This window comes from Sycon ciliatum, chromosome 3 (genome assembly GCF_964019385.1).
Source record: "Sycon ciliatum chromosome 3, ocSycCili1.1, whole genome shotgun sequence".
NCBI lineage: Eukaryota > Metazoa > Porifera > Calcarea > Leucosolenida > Sycettidae > Sycon > Sycon ciliatum.
This window is the reverse complement of record NC_088645.1, coordinates 44,063,722-44,083,130: the sequence shown is the minus strand read 5'-3', so window position 1 is coordinate 44,083,130 and position 19,409 is coordinate 44,063,722. Positions and strand designations below refer to the sequence as shown.

Sequence of the window (19,409 nt, the reverse complement as noted above, 5' to 3'; positions counted from 1 at the left end):
CACATACTTCCCCAACTATTGCGGTAGTCGCACCAACCTCTTTTTCACTAGAAATCAACTGGGGAAATATTCAAGTTTCGAACTCTCCAATGGCTATGCACTAGCTGAATCCCTCCTCGTGGCAGGAAAACACACGCAGAGCATCTCCATATACTTTTCGCTATGGTACCAGCACTAAGAAATTATGGGAAAAATACCTACCCGTGCAGAAACTCGAATGAAGTCGAAGCAACGTGAAACAACTTGTTTTGTAGTCAACTAGTCCATCACAATGTCATGCATGAGGAGTACTGTAGGAGTTTGGCTTTCGGCTTGTATAATTCGTTTTCGCAAAGCTTCCCCTTTCTTTACTTATCTTTGATATTTATGACCCACCCAAATTGGGTGGTTTGCTGCTTTGCTGCTTCGAATTGTAGTTAGACCGCTTTTTCAAATATCGTATTGGTCTCGTCATCGTCCAGTAACAATCCACATTCTTTGTTCCGTTGGGACTGTTGCTTTTGCTCGCTTTCTTTGCGCTTGCCTTCCCCTCTTTGGTCTTTCCATAACCTTGAACTTTCCAAGTTGGGAGGCTGTCGGTTAGCGCTACGAAGATGTGTTTAAGCTAGGTGTCAGGACGTCGAATGTCTCAGTACTCTGTCAGTTTTATGCCTAGTTATTGCACTTTCTGACTATATATAGTATCCAGTTACAGTGATGGAGAGTTACTCTTAACTCGTATCCATATGTCATTTTCCTTTCTACATATAATAATAATAATAATAAATAAATAAAAAAGACAAGTAGTACACAACAAAACACCTCCAGCAAATACTGGTTGCGGTGCGAGGAATGCACTGCCTCCCCGCGAGAAGCCTTGCTACCTGCGAGCTGCAGAACGATCCACACCCCACTGCCCCTCATCAAAGTTCTGGAACTTCTGGAGAGACCAGAATTCATCGGAGCAGAGAGAATAAGAAAAAGAGAAGACCACATACTTTTTTTCACAAAACAATCAGGGTTTAAATTAAGCATGAGTTCCATTAGACCACATTCAGCACTAGTTATTTGTTCAACGCCACGTCTGAACAACTGCTGAGAGACTTTTGCCTATTGCACAACTTCTGAAAGACCGTCATGTTTGGCATTCATATTATTATTATTATTATTATTATATGCACGTCCGCGTTTACGTCAACAGTAAGTCCACGTATTCGCATGTGCCAGAAGACAGGCAGAGCGGGCAGAGAGGAAAACAAAAATAAATAAAAGTAAAAAATAAATGTAAAACAGCAGGCGATTGGCACATAACTCATGTTCGATGATAGGTGCTCAATGCACGGGATCTATTCGAAAGATCAAAAAATAAAAAAACAGACAACGACGATAGGTTTGTAACTCATGGTCGATGGTAAGTGCTGAATGCACGGGATCTGTACAATGCCTCTGTCCCATCCGTTAGTTGCTGCGTACATCCTGGTACAGCTCGCACCACGCAGGCCTGTCAGCGGCGATGGCCCGCAGGTGCTCCAGGTCTGCCAAGTTCCTCAGACTCCTCAGTCCTGCTGATTCTAGGTCCGCAGATAGTGTGGACACGGTCGTTGTCCGTGGCCGCCCTCGCCACACCTTGTCCCCACAGGTGAAGTAACTCCGCATAGCGAGGGCGGCAGGCGTGTCTTGAGGGAGTCTGAGGATATGCCCAAACAGGCCCCATCTGGATCGCCGCATGAGGGCACTGATGGGCTCTGCGTGGCATCTGCCGTACAGGGCTTTGTTTGAAATCACCTGCGGCCAGCGGATACCCAGGAGACTCCGAAGTTGTCTTCGATGGAATGTGTCCAGACGCTCCCATGCTGAAGCCGTCATTCCTCACGTGCCTCCATTGTATCTTAGCACAGGGATGATAAACGCGTTGTAAAGCCTTAGCCGTAGACTTTCGCTGATGATCGATCGACTACACCATACTGTGAATAGTGCTCTGAAGGCTGCCATTGCTAATTGTTTCCTCCGTGCAACATCTTCCTCGTCGCCGAGGAGTGATCCGAGTTTTTTTGTTTTCCGCCATACTTCAGCCAGGCTGTCTCCTTTCCGGCGCAATGTTGTTTTTCTGTTTTGTCTTCGTTGACCTTTGGGTGCCAGTCTCCAAGGATGGCGATGATATACGGTTCGATGCTCTCCAGCCAGGGTCTGGATTGGCTGATGAAATCAGTGTCATCGGCATAAATCACTTCTGGTGGTAGAGCCATGTCGCGCATTGGCCTGGGCGGAATTGATGCTCTGATCTCCCTCAAGGCTGATTCCAGGTAGATCACAAATACTACAGGAGAGAGAGAGAGTCACCTTAGGGGTTCCGATGGTGGACTTGAAATCAGGTGAAACTTCCTTTCCAAGACGGACAGATATGGTTGTGTTTGACAGCAATATCCATACCAGTCGGATGTCATCCTCCGTGACGATTGCTCTCATGGTACTCAGCAGCTTCTCCCTTGAAACGGTGTCGAAAGCCTTCGACATATCTATTCCGTGAATCTCTATTACGCTCTGGTACTTCTGGGCAATTGCAGCCATCCACCAGTGTGCCCAGACAGCATCTGCCGTTGACCTTCCGGGTCTGAATCCACTGTGTGTAGGGCTAAGGTAATCATTCACTGCCGGTTGGATACGTCTGAGGGTCAATAATGATACAGCCTTCCTGACGGATTCCAGCAGAGTGATTGCGCGCATATTACGGGTCGGTCCCCTCTTCTTGTTGGGATTCTGCAGTGGGAATAGGGTGCCTGCTCCTAGATCTATAGGGCATTCATATAGCAAGAAATATTGCAAACTAAAGAAGATTGGCTTGATTGGCCATACCTTAGCAAAAGTAGCCGAACAATATATTCAACATAGCCTGCCCTCTGTGACCTCTGAGTGTTCTATGTAACTTCTTGTGCAGAGTATACATATTGCGATCCACCTGCACCACATGCCAGCTTTATTCAATTCTCGTACGTTGGTGGCGTCTTCAATAGAGGAACGATGGTCTGTAACCGGCAATACATACTAGACGGTACCCTGCCGATGAGATGCATGGGTGGAAACAAGTGGAGTTCTGAATGCAAAGGTGAGCTCAGTGTCTTTCTTCACAGAATTGTACTTTTTACCATAATTTTTCAAGCGGTAGTTTGGAGGCAGTTGGTGGACTGTAACGCATAACTTGTGCCCCACCATTTTCCTTGTTTCAATTTAGATATCAATATTTTGGTTTTCAATATTTTTACGTAAACATTATGCTTTTCCCAATCTATACCTTGGCATGCAAAGATGCAAATGCACACAACCAAGTAGACACTTCCTTGCATCTCTTCAGAATAGTACAGGGACTGTTGGACATTATGAAAAACACATAACTATAATAGAGTTTGCAGCAAAAGAAACAAGGAAAAATTTTGATATTGCCGTGTAAGCAGTTCTGTATATTCGTCAATTAGAACCAGAACTATCTGTACAGAAGGAGACTGTGTTATTATTGCAGGTGTTTGGTGCCACACCTCGTCAAAGTGTGACCAGGGTTCCTGGTGTGTTCAACGTTTTTGTCTACAACATGCAGCTTCCGTTTTTTAGTTTTCTTTAGCACTTTAATCATTATATTAGAATAAAATCACATCGAAACGAGTTATGAAGCAACTATTCACGACTGTAACAAGATAATAAGCAGCCGGAAAGTGCGATAACAGCGCACAAAACTGACATGTTACCAAAAGCCTTCCAGCATGGAAGGTTCAAGGTTATGGTGTGTGAGCGCTAGGTCTCGGGTCGTTGAATGTCACAGTGAGTCGTCGATAGTTGATTCTAGGGGTGAAAGGGGTGATCCGGGTAACCCGGGTACCCGTCTGTTTAGCTGCTGATTTGTTAGCAAATGAGTACCCGATAGTCGTGCAGGGTTGTAGGGTACAGCATTATAAGCTTGCTTGTACAGTTGTACAGTTCGGTGCATCCTGCTACATATCACAGTTCATCGTTCAATCCTGCTACATATCACAGTATCCATTGTAGCTACGACAATTTTCACTGTTTGCATGTAGCGCAGTGATTGTGCACGCTGTGATTGTCCCGGTGTAGTGTACTTGCATGACTTTGCATATTCTCCCGGCGTGAAGTTCGGAAGGCTTTGTAGTAACGGTCAGAATGCCTGTAAAGGAGATGACGGTTGCGCTTACGATCCCAAGCAAATGCAATGTTTTTGGAAAAAGTATGAAGGGTACTCGCTAACCCGCCCGTTAAGCCAGATACCCGTTTGTTATCTGAAAGGGTAACTGTTGCACCCCTAGAACTTGAGAACTCGTTTTCATGTCGTTTCTTCTATCTTAATTGTAGTTATTTTGCTCAGTAGCCTTTTGGATGTAGGTAGAAAAATCTGCTCAGGATAAATAAGCCAGAGCAGGCGCCATACGTAACAGCTCTTGTCCTGTGGAGAAATTCAAAGTGTGTGAGACTAGGCGCGACCAAGTTTCAACCTTCTTGAAACGTTCAGTCCGACAGAGTGTAGTTCTGGGAGGATATTCTAGACTTCAGGCAATCATCTTGTGCAATAATTCTCTTTTTTTGTAGCTTCCAATGTTATCTGTAACTATTTACACATCAGTACTTAGATGGTGAGGCAAGGAAAATATTAAATGTGGAAACAAGGGAAATTGTGGGGCACAAGTTATGCGTTAGAGTTCACCAAATAAACCAGATTTTGACCAGTCAAATGCGCACAAGGCAGCGCCAGACTGACAAGGAGTATTGAGACATTCCCTGGCAAAAAAGTAATTATCACCGTAGTATCCATGAACCTTCCTAGTTGGAGCGCTATCGACTAGTGCTCAAGCTCACTTCCTTTTCCATGGAATGTCTCAGTACTCCCTGTCAGTCTGGCTTTACCTTCTGCCCGTTTGACTGTTCACAATCTGTCTAGTTGGTGAACTCTAGTGCATTTGACTTCAACTTCTGCACCAACTTTTTCCTTGGTTTCAATAAATTGTAATCATTTACAAGTCGAAAGGAAAAGGACATATGTAAACGAGTTAAGAGTAACTCTCCACCACTGTAACTGGATACTATATACAGTCAGAAAGTGCAACAACTAGGCACAAAACTGACTGAGTACTGACTGTAGATAGTATCTAGTTACAATACCCGAGTTTCATTTACAAGTCACTAGGCAAACTGCTACAATTACGGCGACGCGGAGGAAGTAGTGTACAGGAAGCTTGAACATTATTGCGCTGTCAATCTAATAATAATGCTCCCTGAAGGAAAGATGTATTTCCGCTATTGAATCCTGATGAGACTTTTCTTAATTTCCCTTTGTCTCCTTGCAGTTGTTGTGAAATGCAATGCTTCAGCACCAGTTTCTGGCAGCGTGAACGTTACCTCCATCCACATTGGTGAAAGTGTGCAGTATCAATGCAATACTGGATATGACCTGGTGGGCCCAGCAACCGCTCACTGCACTCCTCAAGGATCGCTAACTGAAATGCCTATTTGTCGAGGTTGGTCACACATATTCTATGTTACAGCATGGCTTAGGACACATTGACTACTGTAAAGTATGAACGCCTTTGCTAGAGATTACCTCTTTTACCATTGCACGGGAATAGTGCTGCCACCTATCCACCACCGACCGGCAAAACTGGATCATTTTACTGAAAACACAAGACGCCCAAAATGATCGTAGCTCTGGCATCCATTCTCCAATTTACTCGATCTAGACCTTCCTAGAAAGCTGCAGTGACAAAAAAAAAATACTATGAACTGATGCACAAGTCTCCACAAGGCCAAAGTCCAACTATAGAGCTAAGCGAATGGATTCCAAAGTCCTGGCGCAGTTGTGCAAGTCAAAGATACTGAGCTGTCATCCACTACTTCACTCTCCTTGCTCGTATCCAGCTCAATTTTCCGAGGAACACTCTCGTGAGTCCATTGCTCGATTTGAACTGTGGTTGCCATGCCAATGAGTTGCGGAAGTGTAGAAAAATAGAAAACATGTGCCCCGATTGGGGGAAAAAATTGGAAAAAAGGTCGCGGCCGTGTGAAGCTGTGTAGCCGATGAGCGTCATAACCCTGGCGATTCTTTCTTCTAACAGTTATTTCGCTGGCGATTGTGTGAAGGGAAAGTTCAGAGGTTTATTTTCCTCCTACATACTTTGACTGTGAGAATTAAGTAAGAATTAGTGGATTTAGGATTGTTTCAACATGTCCACCTCCTGACTGCTGTTGATTCTCAGCTGTGTGCCGCATTTCTATGCAGTGGGTGAGTGACAGAACACATACTCAATCATGATCATTGCTTATTCTCCTGCTTAAGCAGCGCATACACTCACAAGCGCAACACACAGACACACACACCTTTCCTGTAGAGCCACTACCACTATCCAGGCATCTTACTGAACAGGAAATGCCATGTCCGAAAAGATGCGTTTACACAGTTTTGCACCTAGTGCTAAACTAGTGTAATTATCACTAGCATCCATGAACCTTCCTAGTTGGAGCGCTATCGTCTAGTGCTCAAGCTCACTTCCTTTTCCGTTGAATGTCTCAGTACTCCCTGTCAGTCTGGCTTTACCTTGTGTCTGTTTGACTGTTCACAATCTGGCCAGTTGGCGAACTCTAATGCATTTGACTTCAACTTCTACAAATAATCTACGTGGAGATAAAAGTTTAATAATAGCTATGAAAAGCATGAATGCCGCAGACATCACCACGCAACATGACAATTTGTTCAAGGTTTGGTTTTGTGTGTTTCCAAAATCGATTTCACGCTCCGATCATCAGTGGAAATACGGAACTAAAGAGATCAAGGGAAAAACAAAGGTTAAAAATCCGAAGAAAAAATCCAAAGAAGTGTGACACATTGTTTTTCCCTTGATCTCTTTAGTTCCGTATTTCCACTGATGAGCGGAGCGTGAAAATCGATTTTGGAAACACACAAAACCAAACCTTGAACAAATTATCATGTTGCGTGGTGATGTCTGCGGCATTCATACTTTTCATAGCTATTATGAAACTTCAACTTCTGCACCAACTTTTTCCTTTGTTTCAATTAATTTTAATCATTTACAAGTCGCCAGGAAAACTGCTACAATTCCGATGCTGCGGCGGAAGCAGTGTACAGGAAGCTTGAACATTATTGTGTTGTCAATCTACGAATAATGCTCCCTGAAGGAAAGATGTATTCCGCCATTGAATCCTGATGAGACTTTCCTAAATTTCCCTTTGTCTTCTTGCAGTTGTTGTGAAATGCAATGTTTTAGCACCAGTTTCTGGCAGCGTGAACGTTACCTCCATCCACATTGGTGAGAGTGTGCAGTATCAATGCAATACTGGATATGAACTGGTGGGCCCAGCAACCGCTCACTGCACTCCTCAAGGATCGCTAACTGAAATCCCTATTTGTCTAGGTTGGTCACACATATTTTATGTTACAGCATGGCTTAGGATACATTGTCTAATGTAAAGTATGAAAGCCTTTGCTAGAGATTATCTCTTTTACCATTACACGGGAATAGTGCTGCCACCTGTCCACTACCGAACAGCGAAAATGGATCATTTGACTGAAAACACACGACACCCAAATTGTTCGTAGCTCTGGCATCCATTCTCCAATTTACTCGATCTAGACATTCCTGGAAAGCTTCAGCAACAAAATAAAATACTATGAACTGATGCACAAGTCTCCACAAGGCCAAAGAGAACACATACTCAATCATGATCATTGCTTATTCTCCTGCTGAAGCAGCGCATACACTCACAAGCACAAGCACAACACACAGACACACACACCTGTCCTGTCCTGTAGAGCCACTACCACTAGGGTCACGTGTGCTCCGGAGGGGCAGCAGAGAGAGAGAGAGAGAGAGAGAAAGAGCACGCCACCCGATGGCGCTCCAGATGCGAGACTAGTCGGAACCGGCGAGCAGATACACATATGCGGGAAATGGTCCCGTTCTCTGGCCATTGCTCGGTGGCAGTGCGTTGAACAGCGATGGCGGTTGCGTCCCTGGGTTGAACGGAAACAACAATTGCAGGTGTCATAGTGAGCATTGCAGCAACTCCAAGTGGTAGTGTCACCGGTGATAAAAGCAGCTGGTTCGGTCGGTACTGGGCACGAGGTAGAAGTGGAGCGAAGATGCACAGCCAAGCCTCGGCGGTTCCGGAACCAACGATGACAATGAGGGCACTGAAACGCACCTCTCTGCTCCGAAACCGGCTGCTGCCGTTCAGCCGTGCACTTGTGCCTAGCGAGGTCGCCTTGACGTGCGAAGTGCCGGGCGCGTGTGAAACAAGTCACCGGTGCCGGTACGAGGGAGAGTCACAGGCCACTCTGTACCAGTCCGCTTCAAGGTCTCGGGAGCGGAGGTCCTTTACAGCGCAGTCACTCACACACACACACACACACACACACACACACACACACACACACACACACACACACACACACACACATACACACACACACCTGTCCTGTCCTGTTGAGCCACTGCCACAAGGGTCACTTGGATCCGGAGGGGCAACGGAGAAAGAAGAGGAGAGCGCCGTCCCACGGTGTCCCGGACACAAACGAGAGGCCGCCAAGATTCAGATTTATCTTTTCCTTTTCGGCTTTTTCTCCTTTTTGTCTTTTTTTTTCTTTCCTTTTTTTCTCTTCTTTCTTTGCTGATGGCTTTCTGTTCCCATATATTCTTTTCATCTGTGCCTGCTTCCGAGTTTCCCATTCCTGGGTTACTTGGACCTCATTGTCATTGGACATGTTCCGTCCGGTTTGCGAATTCAAATAGATACAACCAACCAACCAGGTCACCTACGACTGGCAACACGAGACTGACATATGGGAGAAACGAGCCGAGTTTCTGGCGAGCGAACTAACGAGTACCCGGTGAGATCGTTTCAACACCACCAAAAAATGTACCCTGTATTCCAAAGGACGAATATAATCATCCTGACAGTGCTTACATTTGTACAGTGCATATGTTGTAACTCGCTTTCTCTTCCTGCTCCCAGTTCCGTGCCATCTCTACACTTGTACAAAGGGTCAACGATAACTACATTTAGAAGACTATATTTGTGACAAGACGACGGAACCACAACTATACATGACGAAGTCAAGACGAAGACATCATGAACACAAGACGAAGACAGCTTTTCATACCACAGCAACACGCGCATGCACCAACATGACGTACACCCGACGTACACAAAATAACGTACTACAACATAACTCCCTCCCAAGAGTAGAATCGTCCTCGATTCTAATAATAAAACAGAGTAAAAAAGAGGAAAAGATCACACAAATCACTCAATCATACCACACCAGTCCCCCCATAAATAAAATACCTCTGCCTGCACTGCAGATTACAAAAACTCAGTCCGCCCACCCAGAACACCAGCCACGATCGCTGTCACACGTGTAGGAACTGATAACCTCAAAAACTCTAAACTACTTCACTCAACACACCACCTCACGATCACGCAAAAATTCTAAAATGTGAGAGCACAAATCATAGGAATAACAAAAAGAACAAAATCCACTGGCTCTGTGGGGGCCTCTAGTTATCCTCATAGAAGAGCAAATCAAAAAACGAACAGAACACACGCGCTGTGCGGGCGCCTCTTTACCCGCGAGGAGAGCAAATAATAAAGAACAAAATGTTGGGAGAACAGAAAATACACAACTCACATACTCATCACATTCACAACAACACACGTACCCTCTCACCAACGAAACTCCTCACGCCGTCTGCCATGTCGTCCGCCATCTCAAAGCGCTGCTCAGCGTCCACATCCTCACACTGCAGCCTTCACCTTCCATCCTTCTTTTTTTTTCTGTTTCAGTTTTTCTTCTGGGCACAGTTTTACGTCGTGTCCGGGACCACCAGTGACGACGACTGACAAGAGACGGGAGAGACGAATGATGAAGGACGAGGACGACGGACGAACTTCTTCAAGACGGACAAAACTGTGACGATAGGACGACTGGAGATGACATCGGAAACTGGGAGCGAAGGCCACGCAGGACGAATCCAGAAGTTGAGATTTACAAATTTCCATTACCGCTGCCACCAATGTTGTAACTCGCTTTCCTCTGCCTGCTCCCAGTCCCGTGCCATCTCCACACTTATACAAATGAACGACGATAACTACATTTAGGAAGACTGTTTATTACGAGACGACGACGGAAACACATCTAGACATGACGAACTCAAGACGAAGACACACTGAACTCAAGACGAAGACAGCTTTTCATACCACAGCAACACGCGCATGCACCAACATGACGTACACCCGACGTACACAAAATAACGTACTACAACACATACATACCAGTTTTCAAGTTATCATAACTCTGGCGTAATTTCTCCGTTCATCGCAAATAATAGGAGCGCCGAAGAGAAAAAAACAAAACTACGCTTGAACTTTTTGACAAGTTGCATTCGCTGTGGGTTATCTGCATTTATCCGTATCTCACAAACAGGGACTTTCCCTATTAGTCATCGTTGCACGGCGCATGAAAAGGAGAGCCCGGAGGATTCGGTTGAACTTCCCGAATTTGGAGAACTTTTAATTGCTGTTCTGCGTTGAGTAAAACTTCAGCACCAAAGAACATTGTCGATGTGGGCACTGTTTCTCACTCAGGCGGAATAGGGTAGCACTCAAATGGCATGAAGACGATTCTATTGCTCCTGCTGAACATCTAGTTGAATGATTGGGAGAGAGGAGATTTGTAGCTTGCTGATGAGAGCAAGATGTAGAAATTCTGCCACTGGTGAGTAAAATTACAAAACGTTGCAGCTACGCACTTGGGCTGAGGCATGCGTCAGAGTGTGCCCTGGCGAGAATACATGGAATCAGTAGTGGCCCTGAAAGAGAGCAAATCTGAGAAAACTAGAACAATTGTGCAAGTATCTCTCCAATTTCGCTCAAATTTTTCAGGTAGATTTCCTTTGGGGTGTAGATCGGCTGTGCAAAGACCACGGAAAGGTTTCGGAAGCGAAATTTTCCACTTGACCATGCGGGAATATGTCCAAACTCATACCTGCGCAGGAAAGCTCATCCCTCTGCGACTTCTAGTCAGCAATTTCTACTCCAACACAACTACAAACTTCCCCTTGTGCCATCAGCATTTTTTGGTGCAACAGTTGATGCAAACGTGACGGGAAGTTTTGCGTACAGTTGCAATGTTGGCAATTTTAGCTGGTTGGAAGTCAATATGTTGTGCATTGTGTGAGCGACTCTTCACCAGTCAAAGCGCACTTTGTTGGCACAAATACAGGGAGGAACAACTGAAGCCGATCTATGAAAAGCCCGGTGCTGTGTTGTGTGAAACTTGCCATCGTTGGTTTTCTCGCCGAGGTGGACTTGCCGTGCACAGCTGCTCTCCCAGCCTTGGTGAGCCTCAATGACTTGGTAATAGTCGGTGTTCGGGCAGCTTCGAGCTACATCAGCAACGAATTTCCAAGTGAGAGGCGCTGCTCGCTGCGGAGCTTGAGTGCAGCTCGGACGTGGCACACAGTGCAGAAATGTGACAGGTAATGCGACCACAGCTGGGTTTACGGCTGGGACAGCTCAGTCTGCAACGTTGCGGAGAGGTCATGGGAGAGGGCTGGGTGGTGGCAGTGCATTGAGGAAGAACTTAGCTGAGGACAATTTGGTATGGAGCACCATAGATACACCTCAGCATACCCAGTGCAGTTGCACGGACCAGTATTGTGATTGTAGCAGGAAGTATGCTAACCCCACTATTCTTCTTTGGCTTCTTGTGGAATTTTGCGTGGACGATTCTCGTGAAGGAAACGAATCAGTAGGCCGCGCGAAAATGAGCACAATAACTATGTACCAGTTAATGACGCAGATATGCACGCGTTCACTGCCATCATCATCAGAATGGGCATTGCTAGGCTGCCGGCTTCTCGAGACCATTTGTCCAACAAACATGACTTTTATGCGGGACGATTTCGTTAGCTGAACCATAGCACGTAGACGCTTCTTCAATATTTTACGATTTCTTCATGTCTCAAACAACGCCATTCACATTGCCTGTTGGCGATTGGCAACAGTATGCAATTTCGTGGAGCTGCTCAAGACGTAATTCCATACAGCATGGACACTCTTGCGCAATGGCTGTATTGACCAATCACTCGTCCCATGTAAGGTCGCACACAACTGAAAAAGTACGGCAAAAACATGACCCGTAAGTGGGGAATTAAGGTACGGGTCCTTGCATGCAGCCACACAGGCTGCACGTGGCGGTTATCTCTCTATGCTGGCAAAGAGCAAGATCGCCGTGCTGCCTCCAGGTGGGTTAGCCTATTCTGTTGTTGTGGAACTGATGACTGGACGCGTCAACCGGAATCATTGTGTGTTCATTGATCATGAAGTGTGAGAATGCAGCAGCACGCGGTTATGCTTAACATGTGTAGTGTTAACTTATGCAACGGTAGCGGTAGATGAATGTGGCAGCTGTGAGTGCGTGTGGGCAAACTGGTGAGTGCGTATTATTTGATAAGTGTGAGTGCTACAACATTTCTTGTTGCTTGCATAGCACAGGGTCACGTGTACGAATACAAACAGCCTCCAACACCTGCAACTGCTTAAAGAAACGTGCGCAACAAGTAACACTAAACCAGGAATCGCCAAACAACTTACGACAATCCGGACTGGACACCAACTTCTTGAAAATGGCACACTTCCTCTTGTCGATATCGAACTCCTCCTAGTCAGTATCCCTCTCGTCCTCCACATTCTCATCCTCCTCATTGGCCACGTGCACTGTACATGATGTCATCTGCGACGTCTGGTTTTCGGGTACAATTCTATACCCGGCTACCCGAAGTCCTCACAAGTAGCACGGGTACCCGACTACCCGTGCACACCCCTAATTCATTCATGCTTGTTTTTTTTGCTCCTTACTGGCTTGAAAAATGTGGATGCGATATATCGTCAATATCCCAGGTTGAATATAGATTGTCTGGTGCAAGATAAGCCTGCTTTCTGTAGTTTTCTAACCGGTAACCTTGGTTTATACCGCGGAATTGTCCTGTGGGAAATTTGATTGCCATATGCGGAAGAAAGTAATGTGTGCTATGTGTAGTGGCTTAAGTTTAGGGCTCACAGTTGCGTACATTCAACATCAGCGCCATTTTGTTCCACGAGGTGCTAGCGTGATCAGTGAAAACCGTGTTTCAGCCAATCACCGGGCTTGGAATTTTGAATATTTTTGAATCTTCTATCGATTCGTTCTAAAGATCGACTTGCCGGAGAGCCGTGAAATTTTCAGGGAGGATTCCTTGGCGGAAGGACTACAGGATTACCGAAGGATTTTTTCAAATCCGTCCTCTGAGACCCACGAACGGGATTTTGTGGATTTTCGTCCCTCGATGGGACAAACATCTGTGGGAATCGATGACACAAGCTCGGTGAAAACCAAAAATATGGCTCGGTAATCCTCTGGCCAGGTCCCTCAAGAAAATTTTGAGCCATAGATCGTCAAAATCGGAGCAACCATTGTGCAGTTCTTACTTTTTGAAGCGCGCAAGGTCAAGAACAAGACCGTGCACAAGCTGACATGACAGAAAACGGCAACTCAAGAAAAAAAAATGATGATGCGCAACCTTGTCACGCATACCACCACAGATTTCCTGTACCTTGCGTGAGGAAAACATCGCTTTGCATTCCAGAAAAGCTCACTTACCTAAAATACGTGTTGGTCACCTCGCAAGGCGATCAGCGCCGTGTTCGAGTGATTTGTTTTGTGCGCTCATGTTGTTCTTCATGGAATCAGCTCTGCAAACGTTCCCGGAAACGACCTGGCAACTACTTTCTGATCGTGGATGGACGGCTTGTTTGTGGCCTGTTTGCCTAGGGTCGTGAGAAGCGCCGCAGATCTTTGCTTAAACTACAAAGATTACGCGACGGCGTGCACAACTCTTCCCTCACCTGCCGTTTCGTTCACTGCGCAGTGGAACGAACTCCTTTCCTTAGGGCCTTCCAAATCCATGGTCAGGTGTGGGTAGAGCCGAGTGTGAGCTGGTTATTGTGGAGTATCGTCGTGGCAGACTAGTACTCTTCATCAATTTCTTCCCGGGCATTAGTGACCCGAAGCGATTGTAGGCTTGCGATATTTTTGGGTAGTTCGTCCCTCACTTCACCTTAGCCACAGCTCAGTACCAAGGGTAAGTCACGGAGAACTACCATTGTAATATTCGATGTCCATCTCCCGAACTACAGAAAAGATCAAGGCCTCCAAAGCTTCTTCATATGCCATCTTCTAGCTACTTGTCGGAAATTTTGTTTGCCGACAGAGCAAGAAAACAGCAGCTCAATCATGCTGCAGCCTGCACGTAGATCAGAGACTACACGCCAGCACAGAACTGCATACAGCTCCGCACGCGAAAGGATCACGTGAACTTGAGTGCCCCAAATCAAAATGGCGCTGATGTCCACTGGCTATCAGCATACGTACTGTGAGCCCTAAAGTTATACAATTACACAAGATGCTCTAACAATTTTATCAACAATTATTAACAATTACCACAATATCAAATGCTGCAGAGACCTATCCAGAGTCGGCAATATGCTGGCCCTGGCCTAGAGATCTGCAACTACAATCAGTTTCTACTTTGCAATACAGTCTGTATCGGCTATAGAGTGACCGGATATAAGAATATATCGGCTACAGTGATATTGGTACGAAATATCAAAAGCAAAACGTATTTTATCCAGTACAAATATCACTATAACCAATATTATCGGATGTAATGATATATCGGATATTATGATGGCAACAAAGAATCAAAACATGCATAACACACTGTATTATTATCGGCTATAGTGATAACTTTAAAATACATGTAGCAATAATATCAAAGGCCCTATTTTTTTACTTTCTTCACGTTGCTTATTTTGATAGTGACACATGTACATGTACATAACAGAATTTTTTCATGGAAATGCGGGCACTGTCAACTATGCAGCATGCTCATTTTGTCAAAACGCCATGCTGGAAGTATTTCCTTGCCTTTCATGTGTCGATCGAAAAAATCGATCGTATCGCATATAGTGATGCATCGGTTATAGTGATAAAATCACGGAAATCAAAAGGGTACGCTATAGCCGATACAGACTGTAATAGCGAGTACAATTACACTAGTTTTCTCGCACTTGCATCTTTGTGTCATTAATGCTATGTGTATAGGTCACGCATTTTCGCTGTTTACTTTAGCTATCTTCTTTTTTGCGCTGTTTTACCACCTCCTTACTTCACTGAATCCACTGTTCCTGTTCTTTTTCCCTTGCCTGTATTTCACCTGATGAGAAGGCTTGAAAGTATACTTGGGAAAACAAAAACGTTCAGATGTTCATAATGAGCCTGAAGTGTGTCATTTTTATGAGGATTATCGCATTTTTGTCTCAGAGGAAATTGTTATAATTCTTATAATTTTATCAACAATTATGATATCGCCAATATGCTGGCCCTGGCCAGGAGATCTGCAAGTACAATCATTTTCTACTTTGCAATAATAATGGATTAGTCTCCTTTGTTGATTGATGGATCAATCGGATTTGTAACTCTGATTAGTAACTTCGGCTCTGCTTTTCTTTTTTTCATGTGCTGAACTATTTTTAACTCATTGGATTTCTTTGTATTCTGTATCTCGTTATCGTTATCTTTTCCTCTAGCCCTCTCGCTTCGGATGAGCTTTTTTATGGCAGCTTTTTTAAGCGAAGGCTATATACCTGCCTTATGCAGGTTGATGCCCCCAAGAACAAGCAAAATAATAATAATATAAGGGCAACATTCCTTCTTCATATACACTTGGAGCAGTGCTCATGGTAATTCTTGGTGTTTTAGCTGTGGAAATAGAATTACATTCCATAGACTAAATAAGTATCCAAATTTGCATGATTATCCAATATATGTGTCGGTCTTAAAGGGCTAAACCCGTTTATTGCTGATCACGTTCTTGAAGAGACTTGTTCTGATTGTTTTGTACCATTTTCCTGCACTTGGTTTGCATTTATGCAGGTTGGCAGCGCTGTGATAATGTGACTGATTTGGATTATTTGGTATTTCCATCTCCGACGACCAAATCTCAAGCATCTCAGCAATGCCAGAGTTCCTCACAGGGAGCGGAAATCGCCTGGCCCCGGAATCAAGCTGAAAGTGATTGCCTGCAAAGGTTTTACCCATCGAATTCAATCTATTTGGGAATCTCTCGTGTAGATAACAAATGGCAATCTTCTTCTGGAGAAGTAACTTGGTCGAACTTTGCGCCACGTGAACCAAGCGGAAATGGTGGTTGTCTACAAATGTGGAATGTCCGTTATCCTGGCAAATGGGATGATTTGCAATGTGTGCACACATTACATTTTATTTGTCAAAGAGGTAAGGGACTTTTCCTGTTTTAACTGTCAGCGTTTTTTCTTACAAATTTTACCCCAGCACCTTTTCAGGCTGAGTCATTTTCTCTCCTTCTGTGGCACTTTGCTCAAAGTGCTTCCGTGGCAGTGCTAACCTGTCTATCAGCTGACTCATGATCAGGACAAGAGTGATGAAGTTTGCGGACAATTAGAACAGTTTATCAAAACAAATATATGTCAACAAAAGAGAAGAAACACATGAGAACGAGTTACGCAGCAGCTATTCACGACTGTAACAAGATGATAAACAGTCAGAAAGTGCGATAATAGGGCACAAAAATGACAGGCTACTGAGACATTCAGCGACCCGACACCTAGCTCTAACACATCTCCAATGCGCAAACCAACAGCCTTCCAACTTGGAAGGTTCATGGTTACGTAGGACCGAAGAGGGGAAGGTGAGCGCAGCGAAAATACAGTGGATGGGGGTCATTCCAAATGAGGTATATTATGAGCCCCAGCCAGCAGAAACCTGAACATGCGAAAAATTTTCAAAAATTATTTTTCCCTCGAAATTGTTTCTACACTATTTAAAATCATTCAAGTTATCAAGTTTGGTGACAATCTGATAAGCGAAAGCATGGAAAATAGAGTTTGAAGTCACACAGGTCAAGATTCGGTACAGTTGGCGCAGCATCCATGCCTAGTGACTCCATGCAAGTTGATCCTACAGTTTCTGATTGTGATGTGGAACAGGTACATGTAAGTAAATAGAATGCAAGTCAGGCTTGCCCTCTTGGTGCTGCAGGCATGAGTAGTTAAGAAGTGTGAAGATATTCCGTATACATCACTACCTTCTTTACAACACCAGAGTGCAAAACGATGATTGGTGGCTGGCCTTCCAAATTGTGTTCAGGGACCTCTGTGCTGGCAGTTTGAGCGTTGTCCCAAAGCTTGCCATACTGATAGATGTACTGACCAATACCACTGACATCCACTCCCTTGCACACTTTCACTCAGACCATGATTTCAGCATAATTGTATTTCAATGATATGAGCGAATACTCGCGTTTTGTAGCACGTGATGATGTTGCCCCAAAGCGTTCAGCCGGTTTGAGTTTTTAGGGATCCCCTTTCTCAGCACAGGCAGCAGCCAGCTTGGCGTCGTCTGGCGAGGTAGAGTACGGATAATACTACGCTCTGTTTTGCGCCGTGAGAAGCCCTCCATCAATGTCTGCAACATCATTGTTGTCGATGTAGAAATACGGATCGCTCAGCGGGTCGACATTCAGCTTCTCCTCGCAGTCGCTATTACTCCAGCACTGACCATCGTCGCCACCAGTATCCAGTGTCGGTTTTATGAGGGCTCTTCGTTACTATGCATATGAGACTCGCCACTGCTGGACAAACTCACCGAGATCGCCACCAAAGAAATAATTCCGATTGCGAACTAACTTTCAGCGCCGCTTCGTACAGCGAGTCTCACTCTGACAACTCTGGACCTAAGTCTTTGTCGCGACACCTGTCGCCATCGCTGTGTCTAAACTCAACCTCCGTATGACGAGCTCTCACCTAGTGCTAAAATCAATTGACCAGAGACATTTGAAGACACTTGAAACTCCTTTGACAGCAAAGACACCCACTCGATCGAAAAAGAATCTTCAAAAGCCAGCTCACTGCGCGTCCCAAACTTTGACGTCACATTTTGATGACTGATATCAAGTACACAAGTGCTGGTTTTCGCTGGCCAGGGCTCATATATTTATCACTCTCTTATTATTGACCCCCACAGAAACTTGTGATCTCTAAGCGGTCAAATATCAGCATATATTGACCGCTTATATTGACCACTTATTATTGACCACTTAGCCCGAGGACTTAGAACTTTTTCCTCAACTTAGAAAAAAATCAGAACTGAAAGAAGAAAAATCTGAAGCCAAATTCTGGGATTCGAACCCAAACTGTCAGATTCTCAGTCAAAGGACTTGGGGAACATACTGCAAGAGACAACTGAAAACTTCGGTTTACACAGAAGTAATGTCCAATGTAAACGGCATATGTACATACTATTATACTATTACAATAGTATTCCTTTCTTCCTATTATTATTTATTATACGCATTCCCGCGTTGAAGTGTAGCAGCAGTATGCTGCGTCCACAGCTTCGCTTATGCAGAATGGCTTGGGTGAGAGGAGAGGGGAGAGAAAGCAACAAGGCAACCAACATCTATGAAATTGGTCACAATAACATGAAGAGACCCAACCTACATACATGTACGCATGATTGCACAAGAATGGAGACGACCAAATATAATGGCTATAATCATTGTGCCACAAAACCGGTACACAGGAGATCTGACGACAATGTAACGAAACATAAAACTCAGTTACTCAATACAGGTTCCACTAAATTACAAGAGAACAACGCTACAACGTTAGAATTGCCGCTAAATTATCGCAAGTGTAGAGAACGAGTCCAATACAAATGAAAACCATGAACAGACTGTCCCGAAGTTATTTTGGGAACAAATTGTACTACATGACTGTACTTGCTGATACTGACGCTGACGGAACACGAATTTGAGTTGAATACTCACGAAGTCTTGTACATGCACATCATTATGCGCCGGTGTTGTGGAGTAAGCAGGTGCGTCAGTCACCAATCCAGCTTCAGCTCCACGCTCGCTTCAGCAGAATGTTGCCCGCGTTTGCTTTGCCTCCACACGGATAGACGACCAGCGCAGAGTCCCGCAGCTCCGTGGCCGTAAGGTCTTGATATTCGCCGTTAGCGCCGTCAAGTCTCAGTCCACCTCTCACACCAAGCCGCCCTATAAAAATCTTTCTCTCTCCATTCTCTCCATTGGAGTGCTCCCCAGTTGCGCGAGGAGACTAGAGAAATTCCTCCGGTGAGCGAGGAAGAAGAGCGGAGTTACCCAACTCAACCTAACTTTCTTCCTATAGCAAAGCAAAAACAGTTTTAGGTATGCTATGTCGTGATAAATCTATTATTGCCCTCATAATCGGTCAATATATGAAATTTAAACCTCGGG

The 19,409-nt window shown here is 44.8% G+C and overlaps 1 protein-coding gene across 1 annotated transcript in view; it reads left to right on the top strand.

Annotated features, from left to right (window-relative positions):
* Positions 1 to 16,226, top strand: part of LOC135813121 (E-selectin-like) — a 109,521-nt gene extending 93,295 nt beyond the window's left edge. The window contains exons 2-5 of the mRNA XM_065326338.1: positions 5,325 to 5,495; positions 7,233 to 7,403; positions 16,025 to 16,178; positions 16,223 to 16,226. Coding sequence (XP_065182410.1) covers positions 5,325 to 5,495; positions 7,233 to 7,403; positions 16,025 to 16,178; positions 16,223 to 16,226 — 500 coding nt within the window. The remainder of the gene's footprint in view (positions 1 to 5,324; positions 5,496 to 7,232; positions 7,404 to 16,024; positions 16,179 to 16,222) is intronic.
* Positions 16,227 to 19,409: the final 3,183 nt, after the last annotated feature.